Source organism: Alligator sinensis, unplaced genomic scaffold (genome assembly GCF_000455745.1).
Source record: "Alligator sinensis unplaced genomic scaffold, ASM45574v1 scaffold1792_1, whole genome shotgun sequence".
NCBI lineage: Eukaryota > Metazoa > Chordata > Crocodylia > Alligatoridae > Alligator > Alligator sinensis.
Window position 1 is genome coordinate 7,375 of NW_005843275.1, and position 20,436 is coordinate 27,810.

General features: G+C 43.4%; 1 protein-coding gene across 1 annotated transcript in view; it reads left to right on the plus strand.

Annotated features, from left to right (window-relative positions):
* The window catches only part of POC5 (POC5 centriolar protein), a 59,042-nt gene that overhangs the window by 1,792 nt on the left and 36,814 nt on the right, over nucleotides 1-20,436 (plus strand). Inside the window, exon 2 of the mRNA XM_006038198.3 lies at nucleotides 2,496-2,596. Coding sequence (XP_006038260.1) covers nucleotides 2,513-2,596 — 84 coding nt within the window. The 5' untranslated portion in view covers nucleotides 2,496-2,512. The remainder of the gene's footprint in view (nucleotides 1-2,495; nucleotides 2,597-20,436) is intronic.

Below are 20,436 nucleotides of genomic sequence, written 5' to 3' on the forward strand. Positions count from 1 at the left end.
TTGGGTTGGTCTAATAAAAGATATCAAATTCACCCAAGGAACCTTGGCTGCCACTGCCAGACAGTTGATTTTAAACTTTGGGTGAAGCATAAATCAGAGGGGTGCAATTAGGACTTCATTGTGCTATAGAAAAGTGTTGTGGATGCGTAAGCTAGTATATTGGGTTTTAACATTAGAGACAATAATCCTCTTTCTGATTTTGGGCCAAAAGAAATCATAGCTTTTAAATTCTCTTTCCAAAATTTTTAAAATGTCAGTGTCTCCATGCTGAGACTAACTTCCCCTCCCCTGAGTCATGGAAACTTCAGAGGATAGGAAATGCTGCATCTCTGCCCTTTGAAGTATCTACAACAGCTGCTGTCAGTACCAACAAACCCAGATGTGAATTTCAGCAAGTGTTTAACTTTTTAGGCATTTCGGTATACCTAGTTTACATAAAATACAATAATGCAGGTTCAAAAGTCATGATGGGGAAATAGCTTAAAGATTTCCTTTATCTTTTTTTCTTGGCTATGTTGATCTGGGAGGGGATTGTAGTCAGTGGGCTAGGGCACATATGTATAGTATCCCATATAAATATGGGTTTGGGTCATCATCATGCAGCCAGCAACACATAAGTGAACTATTGAATCTCGTGTGAATACAATTATATATTCATATACAGTTAGTTTCAAGATTAAGGCCTTTAATGATAAATATGTGTTTTCATTTTTAAGTCAATTTTTGTGAAGTGAACTATTATAGTGCTACTGCTTTGAGCATCACAAGTCCTGTCATCATTTGCATAGCTAACACCTTTTTATAGTGATTGATACTTAGCTGTGTAAAAGTTCAGTCTGGCTAAGACTTTGCTTATGTGACTTCTGTCTGAAAGCAAATTTCCTACTCCCACCAGAAAAGATGGGAAATAATCTAAGTTTGACAGGTGTTGAAAGTAAAAAGGAAACAACTTTTCCAGTGGCAAAGAACTTGCCTGGAGAAAGAAGAAACGTTGTATGGAGTCTCCCCTTTTTTCTGCACAACTTCCATCTGCACTTTTATATGTAGGGGCAAAAGACTAGGACATCTGTTTGCATATGACATTTTGGAAACTAAAACAGTGGAGATGCTTAAGTTGGTTACTCTCTGCTAGGTTAAAGGCAGTAAAATTGAAAAGAATTTTAGTAACTCAAAATCCTGTTTCTTTTGGAAAATACTTAAAAAAAAACAAGCCCTTAAAGTCACTAATTGCAAATGCCTAGGGGAAGAAAAAATGTTTTTCATTTTTCTTTATATAGTCTGTTCATTGTTTTGTCTGTATAAACAGCAAGTTTTTAATGTTATTTGTGCGGGTCTTTGCACAGAAATCCTCTCTGTGTATGTACTCAACGCAACTCTTCCTACTTTTATTTATACAAACAGCTGATATTGTTTCACATGCACATCAGACAACTATACCACATTGTCTTTTACAGTTAATCTTTCCTTGTTTTATGCATTTATACCCCCCCACTTGAGTCTGCAATTACCCCCTATGCATCCATTCTTTTCCCTGTATCCCAAAAATAATCAGGTTTTTTCAGTGCTCTGTAAAATCTGTTTTCTCAGCAGTGGCTATTTTAGAGCTGCAGTAGGTCTGAACCTTTCCTTTAGTCAGACCTCAAGTGTTATCACTCTTCCACAGCATCACTACATCCAAGATCCCTGCAAGGTGTCACTTCTGTCCCATTCCCTTCCTTAGGAGTGGCTAGAATGTTTGGCAGTTTTTTGGAAATGAATAGGGAACCGTCTGTGTTCTGCTTCCATCCCAGGCATAGGGTGGGGAATAGTGGAGTTGAGTGGGAAATGATGTTAGCCATTAGAAAAGGCTTCAGGGTTAGACAGCAGGAGTACTCTGGGCATGGCCTCACCTAGTGTAGGGGTAAGGAAACATCTAGTTCAATGAAGAAGGATCATGGAAGAGTTAAGCGCTACAAAACCTCTATATAGGAAAAACAAGAAAATCAGATCCAAAACAGTACACCATAAGTAAGATGAAAGGACTGAGTTTAAACTGATGAAAACCACGTGATTCCGAGTTAAGGCTGATGTTTCTGGAGTTTACTATATGGTATAAAAATGTGTTTAGTATGATTTTTTTTATTCTACTACTCAGAAGAAAATCACAGTGGGAGTCTTGTTCAGCCAATTATAAAACCTATAGAATTATAGAAGACTTAAGGGGTCATAGAGCTGCTGCTTAGGGTCCAATTTCAAAGTCCACTGAAAGTAATGGGAGTCATTCCATTGTTTTCAAAAGGCTTTTTTGACCTGGGCCTAGGTAGATAGGAATATGAAATCATGGTATTATATAATATCAACACTGCATAAGAATTTGGTTTTACATTCAGATTAGTACAACAAATGTGAACTGTTTACTACATTAGAATCCATATCACTAGCAACTTTCTAGATCAACAAAGAGAAATGAAAATCTTGTAACCGGAAAATGAAGTTTAGCTTCTGCTATTTTATAGAATTGTCTTTGTGCAAAATGTCTTCAGATGAGGAGAAAAGCACAAGTCCAGTTTTACCAAAAGACTCAGATCGAGGCAGTTCTGTCTCTTCAGATCTTCAGGTAGGACCGAAGCAACCTCATATGAACTTCTTGCATGGCATTTTATTTGACAAAATGTATTTCAAAAGAAATACTGTGAATAACTATCTTTTTCTTTTTTGCTTTAGGCATACAAAAAAGCAATAAAAATGTTAATAGAGGGAGTGAATATAAACAAAGTAGTGCAGACATTAAGCAAAATTTGAATGCTCATAAATAAATACAACATTGTGAATCCTTGCATAGCAAAGTTTTACATTTGTTGTAATAGCACAACAAATTTAAGTATTTGGAACATGTGTCTGATTTCAGCTTAGGGGACAGTACATTGAAACCCAGATATAAAGATCCTTTTTTTTCTTATAGTTGTTTTCACTAGTGTGCATTACCAGACTCAAATATTAAAACTGATACTAAGGGTAGAAGAGAAAATGCTAATATGCAATATGTGAGGTATCCACCTTATTTGGCGGGAGACAAATTTTAGTGCAGTGTTTCCCAACCTTTTCCGCCCCATGGCACACTTACCCAAATAAAAAAAGCACTGCAGCACACCAGACGCAGAGCAGGGTGAGCATGATGCGCAGCCATCTGGACACTGACGGGGGAGCGGGGGATGGCACGCGGCCAGCTGGATGGCATTCTGGGCTGGAGTCACGTGCCCCATCTGTGTCCACAGCAGCAGCAGGCGGGGGGGCGTGGCTCCAGCCCAAAATGCCACGGCACACCTGGATGTGCCTAACGGCACACTGGTTGGGAAACACTGTTTTAGTGAACTAAGGAGAATGAATCTGTCACTTCAGTACATTCCCATCACTGCTGTGGGATGTAGTGGGATTACATCAGTCTTCTTGCATGTTGTTAAAAGAACTAAGTGCATTCATTTTTTTTTCTAATTTATTTATTTCTTTTCCCCTCAGAGCAGGACTGTGCTACAGTTATCTCAGTAACCACATGCTAGTGTTTTGTTTTGTGTTTTTCATCAAATACATAGGGGCTTGCTGGAAATGTGACATAGTTGATTGTGGTTTTGCTTCTCCAGATTTTACTGTGAGGATATATTTTTGGGTGAAATCTTGGCCTCATTGAAGTCAATGCCAAATGGCAATTTTGCCACTGATTTGAATGAGGCCAGAATTTAACCTTTGTGTCTGGTTTGTATGATATCTTGAATTAGAAAATATCAGAATGCTATGATCTTTGTAGGTAATATCTTATTGCATTTAAAAGTCTGTCTTTATGAGTGCCTGAGAGCTTGTAAGAATCATATTTTATTGTTATTTTCAGGATTATACACAGGAATTCCAAAACTCTTTTAATAAAAAATATACTTAGTAGTAATATAGGTTTTAATGAATTCATAATAAATATCTGTAGTTTAGGATGATCAAAATCATTTGGAAATTGTGTATAAAACTATAGTTTTGACTTGTTACCTGTGTTTGTAGCATTTCTGGTCTTATATCCATTTGGAACACATTTTTAAAGATGTTATATTGTAAATGGGTTAGGGCTGTTTTGTATTTGTAATCTCTAAATTTTCAGTGATTGTAACATTGAGTATACATAATTTTCTAAGAGACAGAAACTGAACTTTTTCCTTTGTCAATGTGACGGGGGCCACCTCGGGGCCGATCTCCATGGCCTGCCCGCCTATCTCGCCCGCCACGCCTTTGATGTTAATTGATTCAATTAAGATGTCAATTGAGCGGGAGGCTACCCATTTGGTGCCCCGATGCCAGGGGGCGCTCTCTGTGGCTCCTACCTCCCCAATACCGCAGCCCAAGCCTCACAGATGGCATCATGGTGTTCACATAATCACCAGCCCCACACTGGGCCCCAGAATCTTCCATACAGGACCCCTCTATGATCCTCTCCTATCAGGCAGCCTCTCCGCCTTCATCCAAGCTACCTAGCCCTCCCGAAGCTACTTTCCCCTCTCGGGCGTGGTCCCCCCGGGACCTTCGGCCTCTTGCCCTGGCCCCCCTCCAGGCCAGTCGGGACCCCAGGCCCCTGGCTCTTGGGCGTCCCTCACGGTGGGCCCCTGGCCCTTTTGACCCTCCTGGTCCTGGCCCCAGCTTGGGCCAGTCAAGGGTACTCTCTCCTTTGGGCTGGGTCTCTAGCCCCTCACTCTCTATCCTCGGGCTCACCGTGCCACTACCCCCTTTCTCCCGGGGGCAACCACAGCACCATGCCCAGTACTCATTCATTCTCTCGGGGTCCACCCTCTGGGCCCCTCCACAAACATAGGGTTACCCACCCAGTGGTGGGAGCTAGGGGTTAAGGCGCCCCGACCCGCCTTTCACCAGGGTGATAACTGGCCTGGCATTTCCTGGGGGCTCCCGCGCTACTGAGAGCCCCACCAGGCCACCCACTCCCAGCAGGGTGCAGTTTCAGGTCATGCCCAGGACCAGGAGCCTCCTTACCATCCCCTTGCAGCTCCCCCTTACCTCCGGGTGATCTCAGCAGCCCTCCGACCAGACGATGTTGCTGCCTGGCCTCCAGCAGCCAAACCGCACTGTTTATATAGGCAGCCCTTACCTCAAAATGGCTGGCCCTGTTCGGCGCCCCGCTCCAGGCCCTTAAAGTGGCAGGCACACACAGTGCACTGCCACAGTCAATAATACAGGTATTTACAAAATGTCCATCTCTGAATTCAAAGTAGAATTTATTTCCTATAAAGATTAAGGTCCTGCCTGACATACCTTGTGGGGTACATGTACACTGCAGTCAAAGGAATGAAATTTTGGCATCTTGACTCTGATAACAAAACTTCCATTAACTTTTTTTGGTCCAGGATCTCATTACATAAGTCTGCAACCTAAAGATGTCAGCCCTGTTGGATTTAACTATACTTTCTCCCTTTTTGTTACAGCTCACTGATACTGTGTCAGGGAAAAATGTCCAGTTTTGGGATGGAAAAAGAGCAGTTGAAACTGATTGGCCTCAGGGAGACTTTTGTTCTCAACTAAAAGTGTTCCTCTGCTCTAATTAATACCAGGTTTTGTGCCCTCAAATTAATCTTTCTTACAATTTGTTTAGATCTTAAAAAGATCTTGGAATAAATGCATTCATAAAAATAATGAAGTCCAGCATTATACCTAAATGCAATTTAACTGATTGCAATAAATAACATGTTAAGATTTTCCCACATACAGCATTACGTAAGTCGTATCCATACCAAAAGTGCCATCCTCTGGCATAAAAAGGCCAAAGGTGCTCTGCTCTAAATAGAATTATTTTTATAAAAAGTACATATCTCCCAAGTGCTACCTTGGTTTTGTGTTTTGTAATTATTCACATAAGTTTGTATTTTAAATTATTCAAGTTAGATGGGGAAAATCCTGCATAAATAGAATAACAGCAGATAGGGATGGGAAGGAATTTAAGGCTGCATCTAGATGAGCATGGCCATGTGGCACTGCAGATCCGCCTATGGTGCCCCACACTGCACACACAGGTGTTCCTTGCTCTGCAAGGTAGCAGCATGGGGAGGTTTTTTGACCCCAGGAGATCCAGCATGTGGGGGCAGTGTGCACCATCCAAAACGAGCCTCGCTGGCTGGAGCCACACTCTGGCAGCTGGCCAGGCTCTGAGCGACAGGATCGCCACGGCTGCAGCTCCCTGAGGTTGCTGGTCGCAACTTCCCTACCCCACCTGAGGCACAGGTGTTCCCTGGGGACAAGTAGCAGCAACACAAGGTGTACTGCTGCTTCTTGTCCCTAGGGAAACAAATGTCTACTCTTACATGGACACAGCTTAAAGGGTTATTTAGTCCGTATTCTTGTCCCCAGGCAGGATCAGCCTGATACCTGAACCATTCCTCATAGATATATTTTTAACTTGGTCTTGAATCTCTGCTGGAAGTTTTTAATAACCTCCTTAGGTAGTATATTGCAGTACTTAACTATCCTTGCAGTTGAAAACTTTTTTCCTGATATCTAATCCATCTTTCCCTTGTTGCAATTTAAGCTCATTATTTCTTATCCTATCTACCATTTTACAAGCTTCCTCTTAGCAGTAGCCTTTTAAATATTTGAGGACTGCTATCGTGTCTGCCCTCACTTTTTTTTCTCTCTCTCTTCTAAAAAAAAAACCCAAAAAACTTGTAGATCATGGTTTCTAGGCCCTTGAACATTTTAGTTGTACTCTTCTGAACTTTCTTTAATTGGTTCACATACTTCTTGAAGTGTGGTATGCAAAACTGAATACAGTACTCCAGCTGAGTCCTTCCTAGTATTGAATACAGTAGAATAATTATTTCATATGTCCTGTTTATAGATCCCATTATAGTACTGGGCTTCTCAGATTAGTATGATATTGTTGATGCATTTTAGTTTGATTTGCTATCACACCATTAGGACTGTCTCTGCAGAATTACTCTCTAAGTAGTTATTTCCCACTTTGTATTTATGCATGTGGTAGAGCACCTTCAGTGCCTACCACTTTAAGGGCTGACAGCAGGGCAGCCAGCAGGTGCAGACCAGCCCTGATGAGGCAGTCACATGACTGCAGGAGGACCAAAGGATTGGAGGAGAGGGCTGAGTGGCCTCCATTTTAGCTCAGGCCCTCAAGGCTGAGCCAACAGTCTGCTGCTAGCAGCTGGAAGAACATCACCTGGCTGAGCTGCTGCTCAAAACACCTTGGCAGTAATGGCAGGAGCTATGGGGATGGCAGGAGGTTCCTGGTCCTGGGGCAAGATCAAAAAATATACCCTGCCACAGGAAGGATGGACTGGTGGGACTACCTGTGGTGGGGTAGTTCCCCAGAAATGCCAGGCCAGTTGCCTTCCCAGTAAAAGGTGGGTAGGGGCAGCTATAACCCCAGCTCCCACTACCCAGTGGGTAATTTTGGATCAGGAACAGGCAGTGGGGGCCAGGCACGTCTGCGGACACCTGAGCCCATGGGGTGTAAGACCCCAAGCCCCAGTGAGGTGGTGTGAGTTGGCCCCAATGAGGGGGCAAAAGGGGCCCCAATGAGGTGGCGTGAGTTGGCCCCAATGAGGGGGCAAAAAGGGGCCCCAGTGAGGGGCAGAAGTGCGTGTGGAGGCCTGCACAGAGTAGGGTGCATGGTGTTGCCTGAAGGCTGTGCATTGGGGTGTAGAGTAGGGTCTACACAGGCAGGTGTGTAGAGTAGGGTTGCTTGGATAACCTGAAGGGCTGCACAGGGGCCAACCGCCACAAGAGCGAAAAACTTGGATGAATTGCCTGGCAAAGGGCTAGGGCCAGAGTTCAGCCCAGTGTCAGGCATAAGACCAGTGCCACGTACAGTAGGGTTGCTTGAGCGACCCAAAGCGCTGTGTGGGGACTGGCCAGAGTGAGAATAAATAAGCCTGATGGCCTGAGGGGGCTGCTCATGGAGCAGGGTGGGTTGCAAGTGGCCCAGTGAGAGTGGGCAGGATGAAAGAGGCCCTGTGAGAGGGGGTGGTATGTTGAGGCCCAGAGAAGGGCAGAGTGTGAGAGGGCCAGCAAGGGACAGAATTTGGCCCTGCCTCAGGCCAGAGTTGTGATGCCATCTGCGAGGCATGGGACATGGTATAGGGAAGGTTGGAGCTGTGTACAACACCATAGTTATCAGGGCATTTAATGGGCAGCCTCCTGCATTCAGTATCCAGTTTATTACCCCAAGTTATGGCAGACGAGGCGGGGCAGACTGCCCTAGACAGTTGAGCGGGCTGACGTTGAGACTTGGCCCTCAGATGGCCCCCGGGCACAACACAGTTGATTATTCCTACTTATATGTACTATTTTGTACTTGTTCTTAATGACTTTCACCCTACCTATTTCTACTGGAGACCATTTTTCCAATTTGTGAGGATCACTTTAGAAAAAATCCTGTCCACCAAAGTGCTTGCAACCCCTTCCAGCTTGTTGTCATATATATTTTGTCATCCCAGTCATTAATGAAAATGTTGACTAGTACTGGACCACGGGCAGACTCCTGCACAGCCCCACGTGATACACAATTTCAGTTAGCGAGTCATTGATACCTACTTTCTGAGTATATTTTTTGTAAGCATTTTTATATTCATCGTACGTAAGTGTCTTCTAGGCTGTGTTTCCCTAGTTGTTTAAGAGGATATCATGTGGGATATTAGCTAAAGTGAAGATATGAATCTGAGATGTGTGTGCTGTCATCCCTGCTTTATGGTTCAGAAATGTGTACTACATGTACTAGGCAGATCAAAAGATTGGACAGCTTCCACATAAGATGTCTGCATAAGATCCTGAAAATAAAGTGGGAAAACAGAATACCAAATACAGAGGTACTGGAGTGTGCAGTAATTCTGGACTGACACACTTAGAAATCACTATCAAGAAAAAAAGGTTGCTATGGATTGGCTGTGTCAAGAGAATGGAAGAAGACAGTATTCCCAAGAATATTTTATATGGTGAGATTCAAGAAGGCTCTAGAAATTAGGGTGGTCCTGTATGGCAGTACCACAATGTGTGCAAAATTGGTATGAAGTCATTCAACATCACTATAGAAAGCTGGGAGGAGCACACTGGAGAGAACATCTGATACTGGATGCAGCTCAGCATGAATCAGCTTTGATCCAGAGGATAGAACCACAGTGAGAAAGAAGAAATCAGCATGCTTTAAATTTGGACTCCAACTTAGGTAACATAAAATCTAGAAATTTAGGGTTGGAAGGGACCTCAGGAGGTCATCTACTCCTGCTCAAAGGAGGACCATCCCCACTATATATCATCCCAGACAGGGCTTGGTCTGCTCAGGTCTTAAACCTCCAAAGATGGAGATTCCACAACTTCTTTGGGCAACCTGTTGGCATTTCCTGGGGCTGCTGTGCCACCAGCAGTCCCACTAGGCCTCCCTACCCTGGCAGGGTGCAGTTTTAGGTCATGCCTAGGACCTGGGGCCTCCTTCATCCCCATAGTCCCAGCCCATATACCTCCAAGATGTGAGCCTCAGCTCAGCCACCGATGTCAAAGCAAGTGATATTCCAAGTAAGCCCCTTCAATGGAGGGGGGTAGACTCAGAAATCTTTCACAACCCAAGGGGTCACTGCTTGAAGCTGGCAAATATTCACCTGCTGCAGCTATAGGACCTGGTAAAATGACAGTGGAGCTGAGGCTTGTGGGGATAAGGATTTATTCCAGGGCAAATCTTGGCCTGTTCCTTGGTATAAACAGCAGAACAGCAGGGAGAAACTTGAGATTTTTACGGTACCCTGTGGATGGGTCTGTGACACTTTTCTGCCAAGTCTACAAGCCTGCCTCCTGGCTACTCAACACAGCTCACAAAGACGCTCTCATGAACTCAGAGGGACAACTTTCCATCTTCAGCTCCCTCTGTGCAAAAATGAAGTTTATTTCCTACCTATGGGGACTTTTTTCTATTTTGTCCCATCTACACTTTTCCCAGAGCCTGACGAAGGGACTTTGATCTCAAAAGCTTGCAGAAAAGGACAATTTTCTTGTCATTTTCCAGTTGGTCTAATAAAAGGTATCATTTTGGAACCAAGAGTTCTAGTTTTTTTGTATGTCCTGGCAGTATATATATTCAGACGGCCATATACAGGAATAATTTGTCTTTATTTCTAACTGTTTGAAATTAGAGGGCAAAGCAAAGACATTGCTATACAAGTCTTGAAAAGACATGACAGATTTTTTGCATCAACTTGTTACTGAATATCAAGCAGGTCTTGGAGCCAGCACGCAGAGAATAATAAAACATTAATGTCAAAGTTAGTCCAAAGTCTAGTTAAACATGACTGATGCTACAAGATAGACTTATAAAGATATTTAGGTGCCTATATTGCATATAGGCAAAAGGAGGATTTACAAAAGCATTGCATGATAGTTGCCTAAATCCCATTGAAAAATCTACTTTGAGGTATATTTTGATAAATCTCACTAAGCAGCTATCTAGCAGTAGTAACTTTATTTACAGCCTTCTGTAAAGCTTACAATGAAACAGACACTACAATTATATTTTACACCTTTTGCTAGAAGTATACTATAAAATTATACATTATATTTTATTTTGCCCTTATTTGTTGGGCAAATAACGCAAATATATCTAGGGAGTGTTGGACAGACTGTGATTCATTAGAGAGAATTCAAATTGTTTTCTCTTTATTAGATCAATATTTAAGGTTTTTCCACTAAGGGAAAGATCCATTTCCTCTTATCTCTTCAAAAAAGGAACATGAACATAAATAATGGTTTAAATAATCTATTTCATTCTTCCCACAAGAATATATCCTATCTGAATATGGAATCTGGCACCATCAACCCATAACAACTATACATCTCAGTAAATGTCTAGTAATAGCTTCGCATTGTTTAAGTGCCTATTTTCCTCTTCAGGTGCCTTCATACTTTTTGTCAGTCTGGCTTTATATACAGTAAGCAATAAATTGGTAGATAACTTGGGTCTTGTGTCTTAATAGTTGTAAGTGGGGAAAAATAGGCAAAAGCCGTTTCTAAAAATTTCTGGCACAAAGTGACCAGCAGTCTTCAATTTTCCAGGACTGTCCCATATTTCTGGGCTGTCTCTCTAGTGGGTTATGGAATAGAGAAAATCCCACACAATTTACTGATTCGTTTTGATGCACTGGCTGGGGGAGTAGTTAGCTGATTGCACGATTTCACAATGATTACACACTTAATTTATACAACACAATTTTATTTTAAAACTCTTTGCTACGTATATAACACTGCTTAGCTTTAAGAAACACCACAAACATTAAAAACACAATAGTTACATATATCAGAAACAATGCTCCGAATGCACTTCCTTCCCAAACAATGCTATAAGAATTAGTGTTACAAAAACAACTACAATTACAACTAAAAGTTAAATTTGAATCAATACTGTTATTTTTCATAATATACTTACAATCCTAGAATTCCGAGAAGCCAAATACCAAAATATGGTTTCATTCCTCAGTAGTACGATTTAATGGGTTGGCCTCAGTAGTATGGTTCAATGGGCTGGCCTCAGCAATACGATTCAATGAGCTGGGCTCAGCAGTGATAGGACTACATCCCCTTCCTTCAGTTCCTTTTGGGCACTTCGCGGCTTCAGCGTGAACTAAGGGATTCGTGTCCATGGAGAGGCTGGATTAGGTGATCAATCTAATCCGACCTTATACTTGCGATTCTTCCTTCGTTGTTCTGCAAGTGAAGTCACCTCCAAATTGGGACAGTAAGTTACAGGTTTTTATTGAGTGAGCTGCCGTCATTGGGCTCCTCCTACTCAATTTATCATACCTCCCAAATTTGGGCTCGGATCTTACTCAACAGAAATTACCTTTGTTAAGCATTTTAAATTATTCTTGGGGAGACTTCCATATCACTGTAAATACTCTTTTCTTAGCAATTTGGTTAAAAGGCCTTAGGCTTTGATGTCTCGGAATTTAGGATATTTACTTTCTTTGTAAAAAACTTCTAAAGATACAATTTAAATTAAGACTTTAAGTGAAGTCAGGACATTTCGCACGTAGCTCCAAAACAATGAGCTAGATAAGGAGATAGATCCTATCTTCTTCCTGAAACTGGCTAATGGGCAACCTTTACAAACATTCAAACTATTTCATTCAATATGACAGGCTGCAATCCTGAGGATTCATTTTTGTACCCAGTTTAAAATAAATTGGTGTCTAGTAGTATTCTGTTGCATCTGCTGAGTGGACACAGTACAGTGCCTCCTGGCACCATAAGAATACAACTGTACTACTTTCAAATTGGGAGGTAGCGGCAACTATCTCCTAAACTGTAAGCTGCATAACTATGTTCATGTTGCATTATTCAGGCTAATTAGCCTGTGGAGTCACTAGATCTTGTCTGGAGCTCCAGGGCTGCTTCACCTGTGCCATGCCACAACATGCCCATGCTGCCAGAAAAATGTTGCTGACCCCTGGTGTGAGCTGCTTTCTAGTTCAGGATATCAGCTTCCGGAATGGAGTTCTGGATTTGGTCCCTTAAAGTTGGTTGCCTTATTCTGACAGGAATAGTTACAGCTGATAAAACTCTAATGTATCCTGTAAGAAAAGATTCACTTGGAAAATAGGGTATTGAACAGTATATGGGCATTTGTACTGTAGGGGAGCTTCCAGATGACCATGCATGTGTGGTTTGCAGCACCTCAAAACTGTTTGAGGTGCCCCAAACTGCACGCAGCGCATGTGCAACCATTTGTCATGCTATAAATTTGGAGCACCAAAATCTGATATCAGGAACTCCCAGTATTAAAAAAAAAAAAAATCCCACCGCAAAAAACAGTGGCACAATGCACACTCGTGGAGTGTGTGCCGGAGCAACTGGAGGCTGAGTCCTCTAGGAAGATGCTCTGACTGATAGCCAGACCGTCACCGCTGCTTTAGGTGTGTGTCCCCTGGCTCCTTCATCACACCAGGAGCCAGGAGGAGCGGGTAAACAGCAGTTTCCCTGAAGCAGGACATTTTGCCTCACAGCAAACCCCACGTGCAGAGGTGTGTGCAGCAACAAAAAGCAGCACAAATTTGTGCCGCTGGTATTTGTGCAGCAGCAAACTCATGCCCCTGCATGTGGTGATGCGCCCTAGCCAAACAATGGGAATGTTGTCAGCTTCCTGAGGGGAAGACAGGAAAACCAAATGCTAGAAATGTTAGCTGATTTAAAACTCTACCAATAATTAGCTAACTTAAATGCACACACAACACTCTATTTCTTTTTAAAACATGTTCACCAAATCTTAGAGAATCCTTCTTTTTCTGTCATTACCTTTTACAGGATATTCTATATGCAGTTCATCAGTCTCCTGTTGCTAAGGACCTCACCATTGCCATAAAGATGAATTCTATGCAGCAGACTTAGGTTCCTTCATCTTTAAAAAAAAAAAAAAAAGAAAAGAAAAAGACTAATAGTTTTATCTCCTAACACTCTTGTGTTCTCAACAGTAGTATTGGCTTTTTCCCCCCTTAAACTGCAAACCTGGATCATACATATTATCCCAACTTCTGTTTTTCAGTTTCCAGTTCTTTAAGTGCCAGTTTTATGCTCTAGTGGGAATTTGATATTTCCGTACAGACTTAGCTTGGGGGTGTCATTTAGAAAAGAACAAGAAAAGAAAAGGGGGTGAAGTTGAGGTTACACTTTTTTATTTCACATTTGTTTGTCACTATTATGCATTTGACAGCTTTTCATTTAGAAAAAAAAATCTAGTTTGATGAGGTAGAGGTTTCTCTTTATTCTGTTACTTTAGTTTATGGCCCCTTGTGTTTCTCATCAGTTTGCTCTCCTTTCACTCTTTTCATATTTTTCCTTTTTGTTAACAAATGGATTTAAAAAAAAATTATGCAATTTTCTTGAGTTTTGTGCCTGGTAAATGACCAATATGAACAGCTATCAGTTACGTCTTCGTTTCTTTGACATCTTGTGCTCTAGTACCTTTTCTGGTCCCAGAAGTTTCAGGTGTTTAAAAGTCTTAAGGTATTGAAGAATCTGGGTCATAAATTTCAGGGATGGCAGGGAAGTGATCTGAAGTCCTTTGCACAAGAATTTTGTCTAGCCTGAGCTAAGATGAAGGCTAGAAGTTGTTTTTTCCCTTGTCCATGGCTATAGTTAATTACTGCAGGGAACTTTGTACTTTTTCATTTTGTGTATAGTTGATAAATCCATACAGTGTTATTGGGAATATCTGTATTTTTCTTTTTGCCCTCATAATTAATGGGCACTTAACAGTGCCTTATGGCATGGGAAAGGTATCAGCCATTCTGAAACATGCAGAGGTCTGCTGCTTCCATAAGAAGTCATCCCTTTTAGTTAGATCATTTGCCCGTTACTGCCCTGTTTCTCACTAAAGAAAATAATGGCTTTTGAGTGCTATGAAGCTCAGTGTCAGAGATCACAGGTACATTTCAATGTCATTTTAGACCTCTCTATGTGGTTGAGGCCATGGTGAGAAAAGACATGAACAGTCTACTGTATTTCGATACCAGTCAGCTGGCCATTTTTTGTCATTTTGGTTTCTACATAGCTTTGTATACAGGTTTCTTTGTTACAAGACTAGGACCTTCTGATGATCCACTTCGTGCTTTTGATTATAAACTATTCCTGTGGGTTGCACTGCCTTTTTGGGGAAGGAAATTGGATCTACCATAATTGCATTAAGGAGCAACAGAGAGGATGGAGATCTAATCTACCATAAACTCTCTTTCCCTCTGTAATGCCCCACTAGGCAGAAATCCTTTGTTGCCATTCATATACTTGTTTCCTCAGTGTCTGTCTGGACACTGCAGAATGGGGTATATATTTTGGCCTTGCTGTGACTGGTTGAGTTAAATCACTGATTTAATCATGATGTAAATCAGCAAGCTGAAAACTTGGATTTAAATAATTAATTTTAATCTTGTTTTTCACTTGTACCAGTAAATAATTTTTCTATGGAAAGGCTGTTTCTCATTGGTTGATTTAATGGTTGGTAAACATTAAAATACTAGCCAATTGCCCATCAGGAATGACGGGGGAGGGCAGGCAGGGATGGAGCAGTGGGGGAGTGACAAGGCTGCAAGGCAAGCAGCCAACTACTTGATGCAGGTTACATAAAATCAAAATAAATACCTGCAGTTAAAGCACATCTACACGAGACATTTACTGAGCAGTTGATTAATTAACTGCACAGTAAACGTTTTAGCATCTATATGTGCACTCTGTGACAGGGGCCATCTTGGGACTGAGATCTCATGTTGGTCCATCCACCTGTCTATATGGGGCAGTCCACCCAGTCTTTTCTGCCACGACTTTGCTGGTATAATAAACTGGTAGTAAATGTGGGAGGCTACCCGTTATATGCCCCGATGCCAGGGGGTGCTACCCACGGTTCTGTACCTTCCCCCATACCGTGGCCCATGCCTCGCATATGGCATCTGAACAGGTTCTTACACTTTGAGCTAAACTTGGCCCTTCAGCATCTGCAAACTTACTGATGGCTCCCTCTGACCCAGTCATGTGGCCTTGACATGCCTGAGGACTTACTGGGGTTGTGACTCACCCTGGCTACTGTGCTGAGCCACGCACTTGGCCTCTGACCCAACTGTGACTTCAGGTGTCTGTGGACTTACCCTGGCCTATCCACCCCCTACCTGGGGCTTCAACTCGTGCCCTCCAACTATGCCCTCTCACTAGGGCCTTCACTGTACCACTGACATTATTACTTGGGGGTTGGCCTATGTGCTGCCCTTTAGGCCATCCCTGCAGCCCTACTCAACACCTGGATTACACATGGTCTTTTGGGTCATAAAGATGACCCCCCTATTGTGTGTGGGCCACCTCTGCTCTCATGCCCTCTCCCTGCCTACACAACTGCCCCCTCTCTGAGGACCATACAACTGCCCCCTCACACTGGGGCCTCCGGGGTCTTATATCTTTGTGGGGCTTAGGTGGTTGCAGCTGTGTCAGCCCTCTTACCCACAATGTGGTAGGGGCTGGGGTTATTAAGGTGCCCCTACCCGCCTTTCACAGGGGAGGTTTGCAGTCCTGGCATTTGAATGACACTGCCCTGTCACAGGCAGCTCCACCAGGCCTTCCTACCTCAGCAGGGTGCAGTTTCAGGTCATACCCAGGACCAGGAGCCTCCTGCCATCCCCATAACTCCTGACCTTACCTCCAAGATGTTGTGAGCAGCAACTCAGTTGGGTAATGTTGCTCCCTGGCTACAAGCAGCGAACAGTCTGACTTGCCTAAGTTTGAAAATGGCTGCCTTAATCAGGCACCTGCTGGCTGCCTGCTCCAGCCCTTAAAGTGGTAGGCACCAAAGGTGCACCTCCACACACTCCTACTAGGGTGTATGAAATTAAAACTCTGCACAGCAGGGATTTTTTGTGCACAGCAGTGCATATGTAGATCCTGCCCCAGCTGACTGGGGCATGGGGTGCTTCAGTGCAGGGCATCCCCGATGCTAGCAGGCATCCGCAACATTGAAGCACCGTTGTGCCTCAACCAGCCTCACCACAGCACGTGGAGCCCAGTTGGAACAGCCCTGGACTGGCAGGCTGACCTCCCAGATCCCCTTTCAGCCCAGGCTGCTTTGACCAGGCTCCACATGCTGCGTGCAAATAAATTCTGAAGCTTTTGCTTCTGAGTGCACATTCAAACAGCACGCCTGGGAGCCATAAACTCCAGAATTTATTTGTGTGCATTAATCGTATGTGTAGACACACCCTTAGCAAATTAAACTGAATGATCCATATTGGACACTGTGTCCATTACAATTTTAGAATTGGTAGATCATTCTCAAATCCATTTTGATTTATGAACTGGAACAAGAAATTAAGCTTTTTCTTGAACTGACCAGGTTACAAAAAAGTGAAAAATGTTAGCACTGTCAAAAATCTATTAGCGCTTTAACACTTTAGTTTCAGGTGCTTAGCCAACAGTTAAGTGGTTTGATTTTATTTATTTTTTCCCTTCAAAACTTAATTGTAGTGAATATGTGCTTCTGGAATTAGTTATCTTAATTAATATAGTCTGTTTAAATGATTTAACTGTAGGACTTATTATAGGGTGATAACTTCAAATTGAAATATAAATCTTTTAAATTGAAGAATTCCATTTTTTTTTAATTTAGAAGGTTTTTATCCAACTTGGTTTACAGTGGGAAGTTTGGAGTGGTCTATGCTTTTCCAGGGTAACTTTATTTATAATTAGTTATTTAATAATACAAAACTATCTAGGGAGAAGAATCGGGAGGACTGCAGAGAGGACCAGTGGCACAGCACGGGGTGGAGAAAAGATATGGCTAAGTTGTGGGCCACTGCGGCCTGGATCCAGTCAGTTTGCGGGCTGGATTCAGCCTCTGGGCTATAGGTTGACAGCCCCTGCTCCAGAGTATCTATTCCAGTGCTTAGCAGTCCTTGGAGTTAGGAAGTTCTTCCTACTGTCTAACTTAAATCTCCCCTTTTGCAGTTTAAGTACATTACTTCTTGTCCTGTCCTCTGAAAACAGAAAAAAGTTGATTGTAAGGCTTTTTTTAAGAACCCATTTTTATATTTGAAGACTGTTTTCAAATTTCCCCTCGGTAATTTCCTCTCAGTCTTCTCCAACCAAATGATCTAATTGTCCAACTTATCTTTGCGTGTCATGTTTCCTAGACCTCCCATTATTTTTATTCCTCTTCTCTATACTCTCTTCAGTTTGTTCTCATTTTCCTTAAGGTGCAGCACTCAAAATTTGACACAGTACTCCAGGTGAAATATCACCAGTGCCAACTTGACACTCAGTTCCATCCTCCAAAGCATTAATGGAAGTATTGAGTAGTACTGGAACAAGGACATATCCCTGGGAATGCTCCCCCTCCCTCCCTGTACCTACTTTCTTTTAGACACACTATTCTGTGATCATAATTGTCTGCACCAGGTATATACCCAGCTTACGGTAGTTTTAGCTAGGCCTTATTTCCTTAGTTTAGTTATGAGACTGTCATGGGAGACATTATCAAAAATGCAGGAAAACCTGGTTAGTTCAATATTGTATAGTTCAGCCAAAAGGATAGGGTTTTGTATGCTTTATGATATAGGTAATTTAAAAACAAGGAAAACCTTGTTAAATACTGTATCTGTCAAATACATTTTGATTTCCTCTTTATTGCCACAGCTGAGCAGCATCTTTCTTTCTCATTTCTAATGTCTGCTGTTTCTTCATCAGCCTTAAATGTCTGGTGGGTGTAGATGAGAGGCCCTGTCATCTCATCCCCGTCTGTCACATGTGAACAGTGTGGCCCCATTCTCTGCAGGGCAGAGCTGGACCAGCCAGTTCTGTGGCTTTTTGTGTTATTATTCTGCCCCCATTCTCTGCAGGGCAGAGCTGGCCCAGCCAGTTCTGTGGCTTGTCTTCATATAAATGTTTAGAGGCCCCAGGACTCATGACAAGACCACCTGGTTCCAATCATGAGCAGGGGACTGATTAGCATGTGGATCCTTGGGGGATGTTGGGGGTTCTGGAGTACATGCACATGCTGAGCTGTGGGGTCACCATGGCTTGAAACACTGTTGACTCTGCTGGGGCCCAGCCCCGTGACCTGGATTGTAAATCATGAGCCTTTTGGCTTTAGAGTGATATCTCCAATAGCTTGTACTTCTCACTTTGTTCTTATTAGTTAGTAAGGTGTGCACATGGGTACACTAAGTCTGTAATTACCCATAGCAGTTTGTAGACATGTAAATTACTAGGGGTGCACCAATATATCAGCTGGCTGTCAGATTGGCACCAATAAAAGGAATGACATTATCGTCTATCGGCTTTTCTTGGTCATTGTAGTTGATAATTATGACTTTGTGCCCGGTGCACCCTGGCGAGCATAGTCTGGTCCCCATGCCATGCTGCCAGCCCGAGCCAAGTCCTGATGAGCAGCAGGAGAGGGAGGGGACTCTGGGGAGCAGTCACAGGGCATTGCACTCAGCAACAAAGGTACCTTTACCAGGGCTCCTCCTGCTGCTGCTGCTGCCTCTCCCATGGCAATGCCACACATGCAGCAGGGACCTGTGTTCCAGGGCTGCCATGGAGACATTGGAGCAGCCTCAGCCCCAAGTGCACAGTAGGCAGCCTGCCCTTGCCCCATGCACAGATCTGGGGGGCACATGCCCCCCATGCCTCCCCCAGGGGTGTGTGCAGCAGCGGGACCCACCCCCACTCCCTGGACAAGTCACTGGCTCCATTGCTCCCCTGGCGGGCCGGGGGCTCCCCCAGCCCCTGCCCCTGTCCCACTTCCTCCATCACCATGGGGGCCTTGATCTGCCTTCCTCCCCCGCCCCATAGCTCTTCCCCCCAACAGCCTTACAAGCTGGACACTGCTTTCCAAGCTGTTGAGCTGCATTCCTGGCCGTGTGCATGCTGTGGCTGCATGCATGCATGCAGCTTTTCTCAGCGACATTATCAGCCACATTAGCCAAAAATAGCTGATTGCCAGTAATGTCAATTTTCCTTTTATCGGTGCTGATACAACATGCACTGATGGTATTGATGCACCTCTAATATGTTCTAGTATCTTTCTCGTTATTGAAGTTAGTCAGACTACTTTGTAATTATGGGCACTGACATATGTGCACCTCCCTGATCTAACTCATGGCACTTTAGAGAAAGTGCCATAAGTTAGACCAACCCTCCCAACCCAACAGACATTCGCTATTGGGGCAGAAGGGTGGGGGATCGAACTTCAATTCGGAGCCAATCCAGCCGAGAAGCTGCAGACATGAAGCTTTTCTCCCCTACCCTCCCTCCCTCCTAGTTTGGGTACTGCCTGCACTATGGGAGGCGGGGAGAAAGCAAGGGAGGGAGCTCAGGCTCAGCTTTGCCCAGCCCGCACTGGAGTTAGGGGGTGGGTAGATTGGAACTCCCGCCAAGGCAGGGGGGCTACAATCCCCCTTTAGCACAGGCTGGGCCAAGCCCAACCTGAACTCCCTCCCCTCTCTTCTTCCCCTCTTCCCATTGTGCAGACAGTACCGGGGGCAGGGCTAGGCTGCATCAACCCAGCCACCTGATCATTAATGAAGGTGCTCCACTTTGGAGCATCTTCATTTGAACGTCATATAATGAGAGTTAACTTTTTATGCCACGGAGACTTTTAAAGTGCTCTACAGCCATGCACTTCTGTTAGGGAACAGCTGTAGAGTACTTTCAAGGGGCTGATCGATCGTGAGACAAATATAACTTCTGTCCACCTTTTTCTGAAATGGGGCCATCTTTGCTTTTTTCCAGTGTTGTGAGACTTCACCTGACCTCCATGAGTTTTCAAAGATAACGGTCAATTTCTTTTCAATTACTTCAGTCAATTCCTTGAGTTGTCTAGGTCTAGGATGACTCTCCTATGGCTCTACTGTTTTGAAAACACACACCTTTTTAAAGTAATGTCTAACTTGT